The 21354-nt window shown below is 39.3% G+C and overlaps 1 protein-coding gene across 1 annotated transcript in view; it reads left to right on the top strand.

The window, feature by feature from the left end:
- Positions 1-4327: 4327 nt before the first annotated feature.
- Positions 4328-21354, top strand: part of ARMC1 (armadillo repeat containing 1) — a 34561-nt gene continuing 17534 nt past the window's right edge. Inside the window, exons 1-3 of the mRNA XM_004274971.4 lie at positions 4328-4534; positions 7939-8159; positions 14439-14530. Of these exons, the coding sequence (XP_004275019.1) occupies positions 7977-8159; positions 14439-14530 (275 nt within the window). The 5' untranslated portion in view covers positions 4328-4534; positions 7939-7976. The remainder of the gene's footprint in view (positions 4535-7938; positions 8160-14438; positions 14531-21354) is intronic.

Genomic DNA, 21354 nt, shown 5'->3' with positions numbered 1-21354 from the left:
TCAAATATGAATTATTTTTAATAATAGATTTTTCTAGATTGCATTCTAAAACGCTGTAATATTTTACATTTTCACAGCATTACCTGAGAGTCCTCTTCCTACCCAGTATCCCCACCAGCAAATTTGTGTCATTTTGATTTTTATTAGTCTGATCAGCGTCAAGTGATTATTCTCATTGTTATATTAATTTGCATTCCCTTATTACAAGTGAATTTAAATGTCTTTTCTTGTTTATTGGCCATATGGATTTTCTCTTGATTAAATACCAATTTATATTCTTAACCCAATTTCCATAGGGTTATTTACGCCCTTCTTGACAACTTGTAATCAATTTTTTTTTTTGGCCTAGTGTCTTGTGGGATCTTAGTTCCCCGACCAGGGATTGAACCTGGGCCACGGCAGTGAAAGCACCAAGTCCTAACCACTGGACAGCTAGGGAACTTCCAACTTGTAATCAATTTTTGAATGTTACTATCTGCCCACCGAGTTGCAAATTTACCCCCAAATCTATTATCATTGACATTGTTTATGTATCTTTTTTCCATACCAAAAAAATGTTTTTTAAAAACAAGTCAAATTTGACCATTTCTTCTTTTTTATAAAAATTTCTTGGTTCCCACTTTCGTTTAAGGTGTCCCCTACTTCTTTGCTGTAGTTTCCAAAATTTTCCTAAAGGATTTTTTTTTTTTTTTTTGCGGTACGCGGGCCTCTCACTGCTGTGGCCTCTCCCGTTGCGGAGCACAGGCTCCAGACGCGCAGGCTCAGCGGCCATGGCTCAAGCGCCCAGCCGTTCTGTGGCATGTGGGATCCTCCCAGACCAGGGCACGAACCTGCGTCCCCTGCCTCGGCAGGCGGACTCTCAACCACTGCACCACCAGGGAAGCCCCCCTAAAGGATTTTTAATATTTTATTTTTTACGCTTGAGTGTTTAATCCATCTGGAATTTAATATTTTGGTAAATGAGGTAATAATGGATACAATTTTATATTCAGTGCTTCTATTTATAATTATTTCTAATCCTTTAAAATTTTCTATTTTGATATATTTTAAAGTCTACATCAGTGTATGTATAGCATCTGTGAATAAATAAATACATATGCATATATCAGAGCTATGTGCTCAGAAAAATTTTTTTTAAGCTGAAAGGGATGCTTGATCAAAAAGTTTTGGAAACCACTGCACTAGACCATGAGCTCTTTGAGGGCAGTGATTATATTCTTCCTCATCTTTGAACCCATTGCTAATACTGTCTCTAGCACATTGTATGTGTTCCAAAAATGTTTGTTAAATAATTGAATTAATAAAACTGCCATTAGGTGATTCATGTGTCTTAAGCAACACAGCCATTGAGAAACTTGACATTCCAGCTGTGTCCTGCCTGAGGTTAAACACAAGCAATGACTCACAATGGCAGGTAGTATAACTTCACTGGTGTTGAGTTCATACATTTTTAATATGGGGATATAAATTCTTAAAACCTTAAAAAACTTTCCTGTGGCTTACAATCCATAGTGCTTATGAAACTGGTAATTATTTTTGTGAATACATTCCCTGCTTTTTTTTTTTTACATCTTTATTGGAGTATAATTGCTTTACAATGGTGTGTTAGTTTCTGCTTTATAACGAAGTGAATCAGTTATACATATACATATGTTCCCATATCTCTTCCCTCTTGCGTCTCCCTCCCTCCCACCTTCCCTAACATTCCCTGCTTTTTTTTTTTTTTTTTTTTTTTGTGGTACGCGGGCCTCTCACTGTTGTGGCCTCTCCCGTTGTGGAGCACAGGCTCCGGATGTTCAGGCTCAGCGGCCATGGCTCACGGGCCCAGCCACTCCGCGGCACGCGGGATCTTCCCAGACTGGGGCACGAACCCGCGTCCCCTGCATCGGCAGGCGGACTCTCAACCACTGCGCCACCAGGGAAGCCTTCCCTGCTTTTTAATGTCAGTCACCTACTCTCTGTAATGGCAGTTTGCTAGGAAGAATTGGTCTTTTTGATATTGTAAAGTCAGAAGTGTGACTGTATTTATTTATTTCCAGCTACAAATGTTTATTTTTTTACTTTTTTATTATTTTATATTTTTATTATTTTTTTTTACAGTAGGTCCTTGTTGGTTATCTATTTTTTAAAATTTAAAAAAATAAATTCATTTATTTTATTTTGGCTGCGTTGGGTCTTTGTTGTGGTGCACGGGCTTCTCATTGCAGTGGCTTCTCTTGCTGTGGAGCACGGGCTCTAAGTGTGTGGGCCTCAGTAGTTGTGGCACGTGCGCTCAATAGTTGTGGCTCATGGGCTCTAGAGTGCTGGCTCTGTAGTTGTGGTGCATGGGCTTAGTTGCTCCACAGCATGTGGGATCTTCCCAGACCAGGGCTCGAACCCATGTCCCCTGCATTGGCAGGTGGATTCTTAACCACTGCACCACCAGGGAAGTCCCTGGTTATCTATTTGAAGTATAGCAATGTGATATGTCAATCCCAAACTCCCAATCTACCCCTTCCCCCCACCCTTCCACCCTGGTAACCATAAGTTCATTCTCTAAGTCTGTGAGTCTTGTTTCTGTTTTGTAAAAAAGTTCATTTGTCTTTTTTTTTTTTTAGATTCTGTATATAAGCAATATCATGATACTTGTCTTTCTCTGACTTACTTCACTTAGTTTGGTAATCTCCAGGTCCACCCATGTTGCTGCAAATGGTATTATTTCACTCTTTTTTTATGGCTGAGTAATATTCCATTGTATATATGTGGAAGTGTGACTATATTTAACTTTAGATTGTGAACTTCTAAAAGTCAAAAACTCTATTGAATATATATTCTGACTGGTGCCAAAAACCTATATCAATAATTAGTTGGGAAAACCCCAAACGACTTTTCCTTTTCTAATATACAAATTAACCTCAGCAAAAATAGCAAGTTTATTTCCCTGGGTTATTGTTTTTGATAACAATACTGAACAAAGTTTAATTTACTCAGTCAAGTGGGCTATGTTTAACCTGACTCTGCCCTTTGTACTTCTTATATTTTTTACAGTTTTCTACATTTACGATTCCTTTTTTCCTATTTCTTTCTTTCTTTCTTTTTTTTCAGTTCCAGCAGTTAATTGGTCTGGCTGATTTTTACAAATGAGGCTGGTGCTTCTATCACTGGACATCATGCACCATCTCTCTTCTCCTTTTTATTTTAGATTCAGTATTCACTTACTACCACTCTCTCTTGTGACTTTGGAAAGTAGAAACCAGCCAGATGTGTTTTTGCTATAGGTCAAACGGTGTGAAAGAGATCTTTTCTACTCAACTTTGCCCCATTTTGCTTGAGCTTATTAGGAGGAAGAGAAGGATAACGAAGAACAAGTGAAGGCAAAGGAATTTGGGCTGAAGTAACCGTTTGGTTTTTAAATTCACTTACAGACGAATCAAAGTATTGGAGAAACATTAGGAGAGACTACTGTACAGCCGGGGATATTTATACTCACACTCTCCATTAGAGGCCTCTCAAATTCCTTCGGACTTTAATATGGGAGGTACGTGGCAGAATCAAACTGTGAAAGAGAATTCAGAATTTTTTCAGTGAGGTTATTGAGTGCAACGGAAGCATTATAACCAGACTGGCCTGTGGGATTTAAATTATACTTACATTTAGAGATATATTAAAGAATATAAAACCTATACCTAAACAGAACAAAAACTTCAGTGACTGCCATGAATAGAACAAGAATTTAAACCTTACTTTGATAAACTAAATAGAAGACAATGTTTTAAAAATACTTCTTCACGAATTTGAGAAAATTCCCTGATCATAAGGCTCTTTTTCCTTCCAAAAAAAAAAAAGTTCCAAAAAGAAGTTTCTATTTAAAAGAAACAAAAAACTGTACTTTGCTACCTTCGCGCTTCTACGAAGACAGTGCTACTGTCCTCAGTAAAAAGAAAAAAATTTGAAAAGATTCTGAATTAAGACTCACAGAAGCCAGTGAAATATTACAAAGCTGCCCTATTGGAACCGAAAGAGTTGCTGAAGAAGTTACGTTCAATTTGAATTTCTGAAGGCCGGAGGGGACAGGTTCCTCTACCGCAGGAACGCTGGGAATTGTAGTCGGGAAAGCGCGGCGGTTTCTCAGGGGGAACCACGTTTCATTGCTTAGCGCTTAATGGACGGAGAGTCGTTTGGTCCAATTCACTCTTCCCGGGTTCTCCCTAGACCCTCCTGTTCAACGCTTCGGGCATGTCCCTTGTTCACCAATGAACGCTTTAGTTTAAGAAGGCCTTCGAGGATTGGATGTTTTACAGTCTGTGGAATGGTATTAGCCAATGGGAGGGCAGAACCGGCCGAGGTGGCTGAGTCATGGGGGAGAGTCCGTAAAGCCTTTCCCTGCCAGCGTCCTAGCTTTTATGGCTCCTAAAGTCAGCAGGGTCGTTTGTCATCGCCGAGGCCGCGTCTGCGAAAGGAGGGACTCGCTCCGCGCCTGCTGGGTTCCTCTACGTTATCCGTCGGTGTGGCCCTGATGCTGCGGCAGTCTCCGGATTCCTAGAACGCTGGAGCGGTAAGTAGGGTCCAGCGACGGCAGACAAAGCGGTGGAGCCGGGAAGGCCGCAGAAAGCGGCCCCTGCACGCAGGCGGCCAGTCGGCCTGGGCGGGGCGCGCTGCCTGCCTTGAGGCAGTGCGTCCCTCCAGGCGCTTTAAAGCTCTGCTCCCACGTGTCCTGGGAAAATGTTAGCTTTGCTCACTTCCTCCCCGTCTCCTGCACGTCCGATTTTCACAAACCCTAACATTATTAATGGGTGTCATCTCACTTCTTCATCCCTCCAGGTTGTTGTTTAGTAACTTTCTATTAGCTTTATGCTCCTGCGTGTCTACTAAGAGCAGAAGGACATGGTTGGGTTCGGCTTCATTCAAGCGAGACCAGCGTTCACATCTCTGTATTTTAAAAACAGTTCTTGGGGGCGTTTGTGCCTACAGCACCTCCTTTCGTGGTAGTGTACTTATGTGTGTACCCCAACACATGGCCAAATAGAGGTTCCCACAGGATCAAGTATCGTTCTTGTTTGCTAATTGCTGGTACTGTTAGCACCATCTGAAGTTCTTACTTGATCCTGACAACCACTCAGGATTATTATGAGAGGAAGCTGAGACTCAAAGGAGGTAACCCAACTTCTCAAAGAGTTAGTTGCTAGTAAAGGGCAAGCCAGATTTGATGTCACTGCTTACGTTATTTTCTAAAAAAGTCGCTTAACTGAATATGGATTTAAGTTGTGGTTGTGTAGCTCTGTGTATTTATATTAAACTCTGTATATGAGAGCTAAATAATTCTTTGAGTTGAATGGTACATCTTGGCTGAAAGAAAATCAGGCAGCTGCCTAATTACAGGTGCCTCCCATCTATCACTTAACTCCTAGCTTTTTAAAGCGTCATTCTGGCAGCATAGATCTCACCTGGGAGCTTGTTGGAAATGCAGACTCTCAGACCTCACCCCACCTACTGAATTAGAATTGGCTTTTTAAAATAAGATCCCTTAGGTGATCAGAGTGCCTGTTAAAGTTTGGGGTGCGTTCATTGTCATAAGGATTTGTTTGCCTGAATTGAACTAAACAAAAGAGAAAGTAAAAGGTATACCTTGTGTTATTCCCTACATTTTCCTGGGCAGATCCTAATTTGAGCCCTCTCCTTCTGAATGGGCTGATAAGATTAGAAGTTTTAACTCTTGGCTTTTGTTCATCTCAAAGGAGCAGGAAAGGCTATAACTTTCAGAATCGTTCCCACTGAGTGGTTCTCTAAGTACTCCTTAGATGAGAATGGAGCGCTCCAGTTTCAAGGCCAGTGTTGTAAGCAAAAGGCCATTACTCTGGGTATTTGGTTCTTAAATGTGACTTGGTTCTTGGACCTTTGGGCCAGTGATTGGTTCTGCAGTTTTCATTTTTGACAGGATTTGTGCTGGTGACATAAAGTTCATGATGCGTAAGCTGGCTTGTAAACAGCAATATTCAGGATGTTGATAATAGAAGCACCTAAGAGGCAAACCCTTCCGTCTTATTTCTGTGTACAGTATTCAGTCTATTGCTTTTTTGTTAAATCCTTTTTAAAATTGCTGAAGTAACTATATTTTCATTTTGAGAAAATTATCTGCCAAATACTGTCCTGTTGAAGCCTTGTTTTCTCTGAGTCCTTTATTTTATGCTTGCTTGAAAACTTCAAAAATTTAACTTTTAAAGTATTTTATCTGGGATACGATTTTTTTCCCCCATGTGTTACGAGTTAAACATCTTAGCAGTGGTTTTAAATTGCTTAGAAGTTATTCCAATACCCTTTATTGAATAATCTTACTATTTTTCATTGATTTTTGACTCCATGTAACTTGCAACCATTATTTATTGAGCACTTAGAATGTGTCACCTAAGCCTTTTACGTGTATTGTTATTTCATCTGGACAGTATACCATTTGATAGCTGCTATGACTAATCCCATTTTACAGATGTAGAAACTGAGACAAAGAGTTTAGGTGATCTGCCTAAAATCACATTTACCAAGTGGTGGAGCCAGGGTCTGATTCACGTAGAGCCTGCTTTCTTAGATGGACAGTATAAACAGCTTTCCTGGGAGAAGTGTCTCTCAACTACCTCCCACCCCGTACTACTGCTCTACTCTTTATATCTTTGTATATTTCAATATATGGGAAGACCATTTCAGCTTTATTACCTTTTTCCTCCCAAATAACTTTAGTAGGCTGTCTGGAGTTACAGAATAATTTCCCAGCCCACCTCCCCCAGTTGGCATGGTTTTTGAAATTAGCATTAAACTAACTCTTTACTTTGTGGAAAGTATTTACACCTTTATATTCTTTTTTTTTTGGCCCTGCTGCATGGCATGGGGATCTCAGTTCCCCCACTAGGAATCGAACCTGTGCCTCCTGCAGTGGAAGCACGGAGTCTAAACCACTGGACCGCTAGGGAATTCCTCCCCCAACACCTTTATATTCTTCCTAATAAGAAATATATTGTGTAACTTGGTTAATGGAAGTTACTATTTTTAACTTTCTGCATCTGTGAAAATTATTCCTTGTTATTTTGTATTTCCATTTGTATGTTTATTATGTTACATTTTCTAAAATATCTTGTTTACTGTTGTGGGAAAAAGGTATGCTGAGTTTAAAAGGAAGGTATGGGAAGTGGAACGACTGCTGACCAGTTTAGGAGATAATAAATAAACTTTCAGCCCAGTTCTATACTAACTGGCTTTTGTCACCTGGGGCAAATTATTTAACTTCTCTGTGACTGTTTCCTTATCTGCCAAATGAATTACCTCACCTCAAAATCTGTTTCATTCTTCTGAGTTTGGCCCACTCAGGGACGGACAGGTGTGGTTAGATTCGGTTCAGATCCACCCTGATCTGCAGACTCCACTGGCCTGAGGCACAGGGCAAGATCCCCTTCTTGGCTTCTTTGTTCATGACCTTCTTTGACTCCCTCCTTCTTCTTAAGGGATGTTATCTTTTGTAAACCCAGTAAACTGGGTTTTGTTCACAGATGATTTAGAAAAAAAGCTGTCAGCCAGCCACTTTTCTCGGAGACACTTGTCTTAGGCTCCAGAAGTGTTCTAGAGGAAAAAAACACTGGCAGTGTTACAGTTTGAGAAGTGTAGCAAAGGTTGTAAGTTTGAACTGTAAAGACCTTGTTTATTGTGACTTTGGTGTTAAAATATGTATTGCTAAAAAGTTTATTGGAATAATGAGGATGACGTGTTCTTTAAACATTGTGCACACATAAATAGCTTGATTTTTTTTGTTGTTGTTAGTTAGCTTTCTATGTTCTCAGACTGGAATTGCCAAATGCTTAAGTTTTTGTGATTTAGATTCATCTGTTTCTTTCTGAAAGTGCTGTGATTCTGATTATTTAACAAATGCCATAATACACCTCACCAGTCTAGAACTAATTTTACCAACCATTTCTACAGAATTTAAGAAGATTTTGTTCACGTGTATGGCATAGAAGATGAATTCGTCCTCCTCCACCATGAATGAAGAACCTGATGCTCTCTCGGTAGTTAACCAGCTCCGGGATCTAGCAGCAGATCCATTAAACCGTAGAGCCATTGTCCAGGATCAGGGATGTCTGCCCGGCCTTATTTTATTTATGGACCATCCCAACCCCCCTGTCGTCCACTCGGCTCTGCTTGTAAGTTGCCTTTAGTAATTTCAGTCTCAGTGTTACAATTTTGCAATTAAGGAGAATTTGAAAAAGTATTAGATGACATGGTAAAAAGTTAAAAGTGTAGAGCAAATAATAGTAAGTTTGTATGTATTTCTGTATGTGCAAACATGTACGTGTAGTCCTCTTACACAAATGGTAGCATACTATATTGTTTTTATTCTTTGACACAAATGGTAGCATACTACATGCATGGAATGTTCTGCAACTTCCTTTTTTCACTTAAGAAGAAATCTTAAGGATTATATTATATCAGTACAGAAAGACACTCAAAGAGGCACTTATGGTTTTGTTTTTCTTTTGTAACAGTTTTGTTAGGATGTAATCACATACCGTGCAATTTACCTAAAGTGTACAATTCGATGGGTTTTAGTGTATTCACAGAGTTGTGCAGCCATCACCACCATCAATTCTAGAACATTTTCATCACCTCAGAAAGAAACTCTGCTCCTATTGTTTCTCAGCCCCACTCTCTTCCCCTAAGCAGCCGTGACTTCCTGTTTCTTTGTATTTGCGTATATCTCTAGCAGAAGTGCCTGTATATATTTATATAAATGGAAGCATATAATATGTGGTCTTTGTGACTTGTTTCTTTCACTGAGCTAATGTTTTCAAGGTTCATCCACATTGTAGCATGTATCAGTACTTCATTCCTTTTTATGGTTCCTTCATTCCATTATATAGGTGTGCCAGATTGTTTATCTGTTCATTAGTAGATGGATGTGGCACTTGTTTTAATACAAGATGGGAAGGAAAGATAAAGGAGAAGAAAAGAGATCATAGCTAATAATGCACAAGGAGCTACCATATTATGAGGAATGTGGGGGCTAGAGAAACATGATAAAGAACAATACAAAGCAATCAGGCAAATACAGAACGTGAAAATTTGTGGAAGACAAATAATCCAGTTCAGTGAACAATAAATTGCATTAAAAAGGCAGTTGGGGTGTGCGAAAGGCATAGCAGTAACTGTTACAGATTTAGAGAGAGTTAAGGGACATATCAGCCAGTTATAATATATGGACCTGACTTGGATCCCACTTTGAACAAATCAACCATAAACATATTTTTAGATAACTTGAAATGAATGTGGACAAGACAAGAGATAATATTAAAGAACCACTTATTGCTTTTGCAGGGTATTATAATAGTATTATCATTAAGTTAATTTTTTAAAAAACATTAACTTCTTAGGGATATACTGAAGTATTTACAAATGAAATTCTATGTTCTGTGAGATTTGCTATAAAATGCTCCAGTGTGGTTAGCGGCGGGGGAGATGGATGAAACAGGATTGCCTAGTGGATGATAATTGTTGAAGCTGAATGATGGATACATGGGGGTCACCACACATTTTCTCTACTTTTGTGTCTTCTGAAATTTTCACAGCAAAAAGTTTAAAAGAAAATTACTGTCATAGAAAATTTTAAACTCATTGTCCTTTACTTAAGGACCCATGATCAATTCCCATTTAGTGTAATTTCACAAGTTCATACAGAAAAATAATATAGGCTGTTTCTTTTCAGAAATCAAAGTACATAATACAGATTTCCTATTTTACCTTCATAGAATGACGTTTATTTAGGCAAAACAGACATTGGTATGAGTGAACAGTAGTAACAAATGGGGAAATTTGCGTGGCCCCTAGTTTGGGTCCTATTTCAATGAGAATTGGAATAAGGGTGAGAGGAGTGTGTTGGTCTCTTGACAGAGACTTGGGGTTGAAGGGAGTTGTTTATTTTAAATAGACTAGTCTTGAACTTATTTAAATTCAGAAGGCAAGGGGCTGCTGAAGTGGGAAAGGTTTGAGGAGAAGGCTCTCACAGTTGGTACAGAAAATGGGAAAGGTTGCTAACTGAGGACGATGGTGAGATTGTTCACAAGCGTTGAGGGACTGCTTAGTTTGGTAACGCTGAATTGATATGAGGCTTACAGCTTATGAAACTCCTTTTTCACCCTGCTTCAGGCCTGCCATAGGCCCTGAGAGCCAGATAGTTGGATTTGTTTGAGGTTGATTCTTGGCCAGGCAAGTTGGTAATTAAGGAAGTTTAGGATTTTGGCAAGAGAGTAGTTGAAAGAGTAGACTGTAGGTGCTGGGCTAAATAGGAAGAGAAGTCAAGTCATGGAGGGACCTAGTAAGGAGAGTAGAGGGAGCCAGGGGCTCAGAGTTCCCAGAGAGGTTGAAGAATATGTTGGTGTTCTCATAATTTCATTTTATCTTCACTGTTGACTTATTAGCTATACCTTTTTGTTTTTAATTTTTTTAGTGGTTGTTCTAGGTTTACATTATACATCTTTAACTTGTTACAGTCTGCTTCATGTATAATGTGAGAATCATACAACCGTATATTTCCATTTCCTTCTCCCATCCTTTGTGCTATTTTTTGTCACACATTTTACTTCTGTGTATGTTTAAAAAATCTACAGTATTTTTTTTTCTCTTACTCTAAGCTATTTTAAAGAGATTAAAGATTTAAAAATCAAGTGTATTTTATATTTACCATCATATTTACCATTTCTGGTGTTCTTCATTTCTTTTTTTTTTTTTTTTTTTTTTTGCGGTACGCGGGCCTCTCACTGTTGTGGCCTCTCCTGTTGCGGAGCACAGGCTCTGGACGCGCAGGCTCAGCGACCATGGCTCACGGGCCCAGCCGCTCCGTGGCATGTGGGATCCTCCCGGACCGGGGCACGAACCCGAGTCCCCTGCATCGGCAGGCAGACACTCTGCGCCACCAGGGAAGCCCTTCTTTACTTCTTAATACAGATTGGTATTTCTACTGGTGTCTTTTATTTTTCGCCTGAAGAAGTTTAACGTTTTTTGTAATGCAGTTTTGTTTTGTTTTTTTGCGGTACGCGGGCCTCTCACTGTTGCGGCCTCTCCCGTTGCGGAGCACAGGCTCCGGACGCGCAGGCTCAGTGGCCATGGCTCATGGGCCCAGCCGCTCCGCGGCATGTGGGATCTTCCCAGACCAGGGCACGAACCCATGTCCCCTGCATCGGCAGGCGGACTCTCAACCACTGCGCCACCAGGGAAGCCCTGTAATGCAGTTTTGCTCTTGGCTTTTTTCCCCTGGTGCTTTACAAGATGTTTCATTTTTTTTTTCTTTTTTTTTTTTTGGCTACACCGAGTGGCATGTGGGATCTTGGTTCCTCGACCAGGGATCGAACCTGTGCCCTATGCGTTGGAAGCGCAGAGTCTTAACCACTGGACCACCAGGGAAGTCCTGTGGATGTTGTTTTATCTTCTGGCTCAAATTATTTCTAATGAGCAGACTGCTGTGATTCTTACCTTTGTTCCTCTCCATATAATATATAAGCCTTTTTCTGGCTTCTTTTGTGACTTTATCAATGGTTTTCAGCAAATGATTATGATGTGCTTAATATGGATGGTTTTCTTTGCGTTTTGGTTTTGTTCTTGTTTTGCTTGGGATTTGTTGGTCTTGGATCTACAGTTTTCATCAATTTTGAGAAATTGTGATTCATCATTCTTTCAAGTTTTTTCTGTCTCTTCCCTGTCACTCCTCTCGTGGGATTCCAGTTGTATGTGTTTTAGATACCTCATGTGGTCCCACAGGTCACTGTTCCTTTTTTTTTCTTTAAGTCTTTTTCTTTTCTCTCGCAGTCCTTCGTTTTGGATCGTTTCTATTGCTGCATTTTAAAGCTCACTGATGTTTTTTTCTATAGTGCCTAATCTGCTGTTAATCCTATCCACTGTGGTTTTCATTTTAGACATTATGTTTTGTCCTCTGGAAGTTACATTTGGGTCTTTTTAATATCTTCCATTTTTTTTTCTCACCATACTTAGGTGTTTCTACCCATCCTTGAGCATATGGAACATAATTATGATAGCTATTTTAATGCTTTTATTTCTCATTTTGCCTCTGTCATATTTTGGTCTGTTTCTATTGATTTTTTTTTCCGCCTTGATTATAGGTCATATTTTTCTGCTTTTCATGTCTGGTAGTTTTTAATCAGATGCCAGACATCGCAGATTTTATCGTATGGGCTTTGGAGTTTTTGGTGTCCCTATAAATATTCTTCAGCTTTGTTCTTGGTTGCCCTTAAGTTACTTGGGATCAGTTTGATCCTTTGAAGACTCCTAATGGGATGCTCTTCTGAGGATTCACCCTGATTCCTCCTGCATTGTGAGGTCTTTTCACTTCTGGCTGGTGGTGTCACAAACTATTCTCAGCCCAGTGTGAGGTCCAGGAATGGTTTTCCCTACTTTATGGTGGTTTTAGTCCCAGGCCCTTTGGTCTTTTACTCCAGGCATGTGCAAGTCAGCATTCAACCATAGATTCTTGGGGACCCCTCCGTAGATCTCTGGAGCTGTCTTGCTGTGCTGATCCCTCCTCTCTGTTACTCTGCTCTGCAAATTCTAGCTGCCTGGGGTATTTTCTGACACCAGCCAATGTCCTCTGTGGACACCAGCTGGGTGACCAACAATGCAATTTTGACAGTAACCACTCAGAGTTAGGTATCAAATTCCCCAGGTTTAAGACTCAGTTCCCCAAGACTGCCTTCACTTCAAAGGCCAGTTGCAAGTATCAGGTCATCCATGTTTCTAACAGAGCAGCTATAAATTGGGTGTTCCAGTGACCTCCTCCTCAGTTCAGTAATTTACTAGAATGGCTCCAGAACTCAGGAAGCCACTTTACTTGCATTTACCAGATTTTTATAAAGGATACAAATGAACAGGCACATAGGGCAGGATCTGAAAGGGTCCTGCGTGCAGGAACTTCTGTCTCTGTGGAGTTGGGGCACACCACCCTGGCAGGTGGATGTATTTACCAAGCCAGAAACTCTGAATCTCCTTGTTCAAGAGTTTTTATAGAGCTCAATTTCCAGCCCTTCCCTACCTCCCAGGTCAGTGGGTGGGGCTGAAAGTTCCCTCCCTCTAGTCACTTGGTCTTTCTAGTGACGAGCTGCATCCTGAGGCCATCTAGGGGACACAGCCTAACTCACTTCTTTAACATGAACTCACCCAAGTGTGATCTAAAGGGCCTCCTTATGAATAACAAACTCCTATCAAAAAATTCCAAGGGTTTTAGGAACTCTATGCCAGGAACTAGACGAAGACCAGACATGTATTTTTTATTATACTACTCCACCCTAACCTCCCCAGCTCTCAACTCTGTCTCCCTAGCTTGGCAAGACCCCTGGACTTCACTGGGCTTCCCTCTCCCTGTGCTGCAGTCTGGAACTGCTTCCAAAGCAGTAAGATGGGGCAGTTGTAGGATCTGCCTCATCATTTCTCTTAGGGATTCCAGTCCTATGCTGCTTCTCATCCAGTTGCCCTGTTTGTTAGTTTTTTTATGAAGGGAGGGCAGTTCCCTTGGCAGTTAATCCTATATGGACCAAAGTGAAAATCAAGGTAAGACTAGTTACAGAAAGGATAGGAGATTGCAGTCAGAGACGGGTTGTTGGATTTGTGATTTCATGGATAGTACCATTTTTGGTAAGGACCAGGCACTTTGGAAATGTAGTGTAGAGGACTAGTAGGAAATGTGAAGGTCAGTGAACTGAGGGGGCAGCTTTGGATGGTGTAGTTCACAGAGGTATTCCCCTGCGAATCAGGTAGTAAAGTCTGCAGTGAATGATCAGAGATTAGGAAGTTTGTAGAACAGCTAACCCTCAAGAATCAGCATGTGAAGGAAGTACTTGCAAAAATGTACTTTAAATCTTAAGAGAAAAGCATCCTAGAAAAGTTAAATTCACAGAATAGGAATTTGTGAGAGTGAGTTCATCTTTTGGTTTTCAGTTTAAAAAAAAAAAGTCATTTTAAAGGTGTTTTATAAAACTAGAAACAGTTCATTCCATAAAGGGGGTTGTATGTTTTGTCCCTCTCAGCAGTTTATTTTAATTAATATGTCAAAAGCACCTAGGGAAATGATGGCTATTGGGACTGCTCCCTGAAATTAATAAATGGACTATAGTTCCTTGTATCCTTGTCAAGATGAAGTGGTGAAAATGAAACCAGAACAGCCTAATTTTGACCTTGCAGATAAGTTGGGAACCTTCATTTCAAAGAGCAGATTCAGCTACGGCAGCTCAAAGGAGTATTTTTGTCCCCTAGAGGACTGCTCTGCTTATCACATTTAAAGAAGAGTTTCTAAACATTCAAAACCAATTGGTTCTAAAAAGCAAAGCCCTGTTTTTCACTCTTTCCTCTCGCAGTAGCTTAGTAGTGGGTTTAATTTTGAGTAGTCTGGCATGTGGACTGACCTATTCCTGCTCTCGCTGTAGGCTCTTCGATACTTGGCAGAGTGCCGTGCTAACAGAGAAAAGATGAAAGGAGAGCTGGGTATGATGCTAAGCTTGCAAGGTGTTATACAGAAGTAAGTACAATAGATAGTGTCTCCTAATGGAGTAGAAAAGTGGGTCATGTTACTTTACTGAAATTTGTACTCTAATGTGACGGCATACTTTCGTGGGTTATATGTTCAAAAATGTTCTGATGGTCAGTGTTGTGATTATTTCTAAACGTTGATATTAACAGTAGTCCTTATGAAAATGCTCAAATTTTATTTAAAATGTTGATACACATTGTACTTATGAATAATATTTCTAAAAAGAGACAGTCCTACCTTGTATGAAGTTTTGTGAAGTAGATGTAAATGGATTTGCTAGTAGTGCAACACAGGTGGCATTTGAAAATGTGCAGCATTATAGTATAGTACATAATTCTTTTCTTACTTCCTCGCAGTCTTACTCGAAAGAACCTTGTTCTTTATCATGACAAAAAGGGCTTTTGGTGAGATTTTCCTGAGAATCATTGCGATGTCTCTTAGAGATTTAGGGCCATTTAATTTGAATTCTAGCAAATGGGTGGTTTTTAATTGTACCTTTCATCTTAGGAAGGTTTTTATATCTATCATCTCATTTGGCTATTTACAGCTTTTTGAGGTAGGTTAGACAGATAATAGTTTTATGGGTGAGAAAATTACAGAGAGGCCGAGTTTCTTATCTGTAGTCCTTCAGCTGTGTTGCCTCTGGGAACATCTGGTTTTGCTCCTTTCCTAGGCCTTGCTGATTTCCTTGTAGAAGGCTAGAAATTGAAGATTAAGTGTTTTGTTATTTGCACTGTGTCTGAAAGCAAAAAACTGCTTTCTGAGGTTTTATCTTAGTTTACTTTGTATCTTGATCTTATTCAAGACATGACTGCCTTTAAGACGATAATAAATAACCATTTAATTTACTGATTTTTAAAACTTGCAGTTTCTTTGGCTTGAGTGCTCACAAAAGTTCTATAATTCCCAAGCACTGTAAGTTAAATTATATCAGTGGACCGCCATCCAAACTGACTTCCAAGGCAGTGTATTTTTTTTTTAGTGTTCTTGGCTTCTAGATAAATTTAATTTTAATAATCTTTTTTTTAAATCATGCTACCCCTGATAGGTGTCTTGATCTTTAATAATGACAAGTTAGAGACTGAAGGGTTTTTTTTGTTTTATTCAGGTGATCAGTTAGGAATAAATATTAGAAAATATTGACTGGCATCAGTTGTATTAATCATTACCTATGGTTTGAGGTCAGTTGCATTAGTAAAATTTGGATTGCAGTTCTGACTTGAGACAAATGGTCTCTTTGACCCTCAGTTTCCTTATCCATACACCTGCAGTAACAACGTCAAAGTGCTCGATTCAGTGGGATGATACGTGTAGAAATGCTCTGTAAATTCTAAAGTGTTGTATAAAATATGAGGTTGCATTGTTCTTGTTCCTAGTATGTTTTAATGCCATGTAATTATTTTTATTTTATTTTATTTTTTTGCGGTATGCGGGCCTCTCACTGTTGTGACCTCTCCTGTTGCGGAGCACAGGCTCCGGACGCGCAGGCTCAGCGGCCATGGCTCACGGGCCCAGCCGCTCCACGGCATGTGGGATCTTCCCAGTCCGGGGCACGAACCCGTGTCCCCTGCATCGGCAGGCGGACTCTCAACCACCATGCCACCAGGGAAGCCCCCATGTAATTATTTTTAACTGACATATTCTTTTGGAAATCGTGACAGGATTAAGCATAATATGGAGCCTTCTGTAGGATTATTTTATTCATATGATGAACTTAAGATTGTGTATTTCTTTAACAGGTTTGGTTATTGAAGCTGAAAATACGTGGTAAAAATTTTAAAATGTAAGAAATTATATGAAAAGTTAATGTTGATATTAAAATATGCTTCAAATTTGAGCTTTAAACATTTAGAGCAAGTTTTAGAGGTACTGTAGATTTAACCTATAAAACAATTTCTTAGCTTGGTTGGCTAAGGTTGTGGTGTGTGCATATGTATGTGTGTATCTGTAAATGAGAGATACATCTAAAATATTGGGTTGGCCAAAAAGTTCGGGGTTTCCGTAACATCTTAACGTTAGGGAGACAACTTGTATTTTTTTTTAATAAATTTATTTAGTTTATTATTTATTTATTACTCTTGGCTGTGTTGGGTCTTTGTTGCCACGTGCACGGGCTTTCTTTAGTTGCTGCGAACGGGGGCTACTCTTCGTTGTGGTACGCCGGCTTTTCATTGTGGTGGCTTCTCTCATTGTGGAGCACGTGCTCTAGGCGTGTGGGCTTCAGTAGTGTGGCACGTGGGCTCAGTGGTTGTGGCTTGCGGGCTCTAGAGCGCAGGCTCAGTTGTGGCGCACGGGCTTAGTTGCTCCGCGGCATGTGAGATCTTCCTGGATCAGGGCTCGAACCCGTGTCCTCAGCGTTGGCAGGCGGATTCTCAACCACTGCACCACCAGGGAAGACCAACAACTTGTATCTTTATAAGAGAAGTATTATGTCAGTTCAGGTCATTATCTTGCAGTGTCATCTGGGAAGGAGATCTTGAGATGGAGTTAGAAATGGAAGAGGTTTATTGTGAGATATCGTCTGTAGAGGTAGAAGGGAATGAAGAAGGATTGGACTATAGTCGTTAGACTGCAATGCAGATCTGACATCTGTAAAAGGAAAGTGAAGAGGAGACCAAATGGGGCAAGGAGAGTCTCAGATTGCAATGCAGATCTGACAGACAGCTCAAGGGGGAGCTCCAAAGCGAGGATTACCCTGTAGATGAGTCTTGTATTGGGCAGAAATGGCCAGGCCCTATTGTGCCCCTGCTGCCCAGGCATTGAGTGGGGTCTCCCTGGGAACGGTCAGGCCTTGGAATGAAGGATTGAATGGTGTGAGAGATCTCAAAGCCACTACTGCTGGTGGCTCTACCATTCTACTCCCTGTAGCCAAAGGGCAGGTTTCCTTCTTAAAGGGAGATCCAAGCAGTGTCTCCACGGTTGCCACAAGCAGCTTCTCTTTAATACAAATGATGTATATTTTTTAGGACACTGTGGTGATCGTTGCTGGCTCCTCCAGCAGTAAAACAGGTATGCATTCATTGCATACGCCATTATAATTTGGTCCTGTACCCCTCTCAGAAGTGGAGAAATGATGTAATAATTTTTATATATATTGTCCAGCTCATTTGGCTGTGGGAGATCTCAGATTTGAAGGTTACCTTTCAAGCTTTCTTAAAAGTCACCTCTGTTTACTAAAATAATCATCTTAGAATTTATCAGTTACTGTTATCAGAAGGTCAATAAAACTATGTGTTTTAGCTTGTAAACATTAAGACTGAAGTATTAGAATCAGGTTTTGGTTCAGCATGTTTAGCTTTGTGTTGTGAATTATCTCATGGCTTGGACATAATTTTTTTTATATATTTATTCATTTAATTTATTTATTTTCAGCTGCGTCGGGTCTTAGTTGGCGGCGTGCGCGATCTTTGTTGAGACATACGGGATCTTTTGTTGTGGCACGTGGACTTCTCTCTAGTTGTGGCATACGGGTTTTCTCTTCTCTAGTTGTGGTGCAGGGCTCCAGGGCACATGGTCTCTATAGTTGTGGCGAGGAGGCTCCAGAACGCTGGCGCTCCAGGGCACGTGGGCTCTGTAGTTTGTGGCACATGGGCTCAGTAGTTGTGCGGGCTTAGTTGCCCCGCGGCATGTGCGATCTTAGTTCTCTGACCAGGGATCAAACCCGAGTCCCCCGCATTGGAAGGTGGATTCTTTACCACTGGACCACCAGGGAAGTCCCTCATTTTCCTTTTTTAAGAAATTAGATTGCTCTGGCATTATTATTTTCTCCTCATTTACTTTTTTCTTTTGGGTACCTGTATTAAAAATTCTTAAATCAAAAGGAAAAGTTTTTATCATATAGAGCAGGGTGAGTTTTATATATGCATAATTGTTTTGACACTGTAGAATTATGTTCTTCAGACATTATTTTGCATTTTGACGTCTTTGTTGGCAGATACAGATGACTGATTTACCACTATTCCATTCTTGTATAGGTCATCTTGGTAAGCCATAGCACAAGAGATCTAAATTATGTACCCCAATTGTTTTCATTGATGTGGCTGCCCCATGACAGCTAGGCAGTCAGGGTGGGATTCGGATCAGGTTTTCTCTCTGTTTAGGAGTACTGAGTTGGGAGATTTAGCTATGATTCTGTGGAACTATACAACTAGGGAAGCAGCAAAAGGATCTTCCCATATCCCGGTGAGACCCATAGAACAAAGAAAGTCCATTGTGGAGGGATGCTGCTTTATTGACTGAAGAGAAACCTTCATCTGGAGTGATCAGAGGGGAAACCAGAAAGCAGAAGTAAGTGGGGAGAGTGGAGGTTATTCTTAACATGAGAAGCAGAGAGCAATGTTTTATAAAATAGGGAAAATTCTGTGTATTGAAATTTTTGCCCTTTTATCACCAAATTATTTTTTGCTACAAAATTTTGCTGAGATTTTAGCAAGTTATTCAACAGCAGGTTTGACTTAATGTTTAGGTCAAATTGGTGCTTACAGATCGACAGTTGGATTGATTTCAAAGTCACTGTTACTTTCAGTTCTTCAACTGTAAAGAGAATTTTAAGTTCTCTGTCACTCAAAATGAATCTGGCATTGTGTTCTAATTTTAATCTTCCATAAATGAAAACTTGTCCTTAGAGGTTAGAACCTTTTTACATTTTATTTTTAACCCTGGATCCCTTTGTGAAGAGAATTTTCAAAATGTCAGTCTAGGAAGATATCTAAATGCAGTTTAAGACATTTGTTAATTTGTATTTCAGGAGTAATACTTTTGATACAAAATGTATTTTATAAAGGCAGTTGTGAATATCTAACATGAAGTATGCTATAAATAAAAGTCACTTTAATAAAATGTGGCATCTCAACTTTAAAATACCTCATTTCATCTAGAGAACTTCCTAAAATTCTAGATTTTGAAACAGTGCCATAGTAATGGTGGTCTATTCTTCTTGCTAAAATCTTGGATGAAAAGTATGTGCTTCATTTCTTTATGCCTTTCTTCTGTGTTCTTTTATTTTCTTTAAAATACTATTTTAAAATCTTATTACAAGTATGCGATATGTGGTTTATTTATAAAAATTCAAAAATATAAAAAAGAAAATCCATAATGCCATTTATGTTTTCATTTAAATGTGTTTATACATACATAGTTTTTTAAACTTTAATTTGAAATGACATCAGACTTTCAGAAAAGTTGTACAAACAGTACACTGATGCCTAGATAAGTACACCAGTAGTCCCCGAATTTTAACATTTTACCATTTGTTTTACTGTGTTTTTGTTTTTTTAAATATTTATTTATTTTGGCTGCCCTGGGTCTTAGTTGCGGCATGAGATCTTTGTCGTGGCATGCGGGGGTCTTTTAGTTGAGGCATGCGGGCTTTTAGTTGCAGCATGTGGGATCTAGTTCCCTGACCAGGGATCAAACCCAGGCCCCCTGCACTGGGAGCACAGTCTTAACCGCTGGACCACACGGGAAGTCCCTTGTTTTACTATTTTAACATTTGCTTTATTCTTTCTCCATACATGTTGTTGTTTGGTATATATGTTTTCATAACTTATATATAGTCATTGTGAAGTATGTATTTTAGGAGAAAAAAATGTGTCCTTTGTCATGTTTAATGCTTGGATTTGGGGCTGGAATTCTACTTTGTGTGATATCAGTACACAATTCCTGTTCTCATTGTTTCTATTTGCCTTATCTACACTTGCCCATTCCTTTATTTCTGAATCACTTTTAGTTGTGTCTTGTTTTGTGAGTCAAAATGAAAATCTTTTAGTGGGGGCAATAAAGTAGGAGCTTGGGATTAACATACACACACTACTATATATAAAATAGATAACCAACAAGGACCTACTATATAGCACAGGGAACTCTATCTACTCAATAACCTATATGGGAAAAGAATCTGAAAAAGAATGAATATATGTATACGTGTAACTGAATCACTCTGCTGTACACCTGAAACTAACACAACATTGTAAATCAACTATACTCCAATAAAAATAAAATAAAAAATCTTTTAAATTAGTGAGCTAGGTCCATTTATATTTATTGCTGTTACTGATATATTTCATCTTAACCCACTTTTGTTGTAATTACCATGTATATTATAATAGTTGTGTTTCTGTGCCTGCTGTTTTCTTCTTTTATCTTGAAAATTTCTTCTGATTTGTCTTATTGTTATAGTGGTTACCTTTGTACTTATACTTTAAAGAAATGTTCTCAGTTTTCTGTTTTCTTATTTAAACTTTCACCATCTTGCTTGTTAGTTTTAATGGTAATCTTTTCACTCCCATAGTCAGACTTTTTCTACTTTTCCCTTTTCTTCTCCCTTTTCCTTTCTTTTTTTAAGTTGCATTATTTCTACTTTATCAGAACATTTATATATTCTATTCTCTTTTCCACTTTAGTTTTAAATTTAGATCTACAGTTAAATGTGTAAAATGCTCATCATCAGTCCTTTTGCTAGTTTTCCTAGTCATCTTTTTGTTGGTTGAAGCTTAATTCTCTAGTAGATTGCTCAAGTAAGACTCTTATATTCCTTGAGTTCTTTCATGTTTAAAATTCCTTTTCTGTAACCTTGATACTTGAAGGAAAACTGGACTGCATCCATGGTTCACCTTTTGTTTTCTTGTGATTCTTGAAAACGCTGCTCCATTTTGCCTTGATTTTTATGTTGTTTTTTGTAAAGTTTTTAGAACAGAGGGTGGCAACTTTTTTTCTGTAAAATAAAAAGCCAGATAGTAACTATTTTAGGCTTTGTTGGGCTCACAGTCTCTGTTGCCGCGCTCAGCTCTGCCCTTGTGGGTTAAAGCAGCCAG

Source organism: Orcinus orca, chromosome 17 (assembly GCF_937001465.1).
Source record: "Orcinus orca chromosome 17, mOrcOrc1.1, whole genome shotgun sequence".
Classification (NCBI taxonomy): domain Eukaryota; kingdom Metazoa; phylum Chordata; class Mammalia; order Artiodactyla; family Delphinidae; genus Orcinus; species Orcinus orca.
This window is presented reverse-complemented; position numbering and strand designations above follow the sequence as displayed.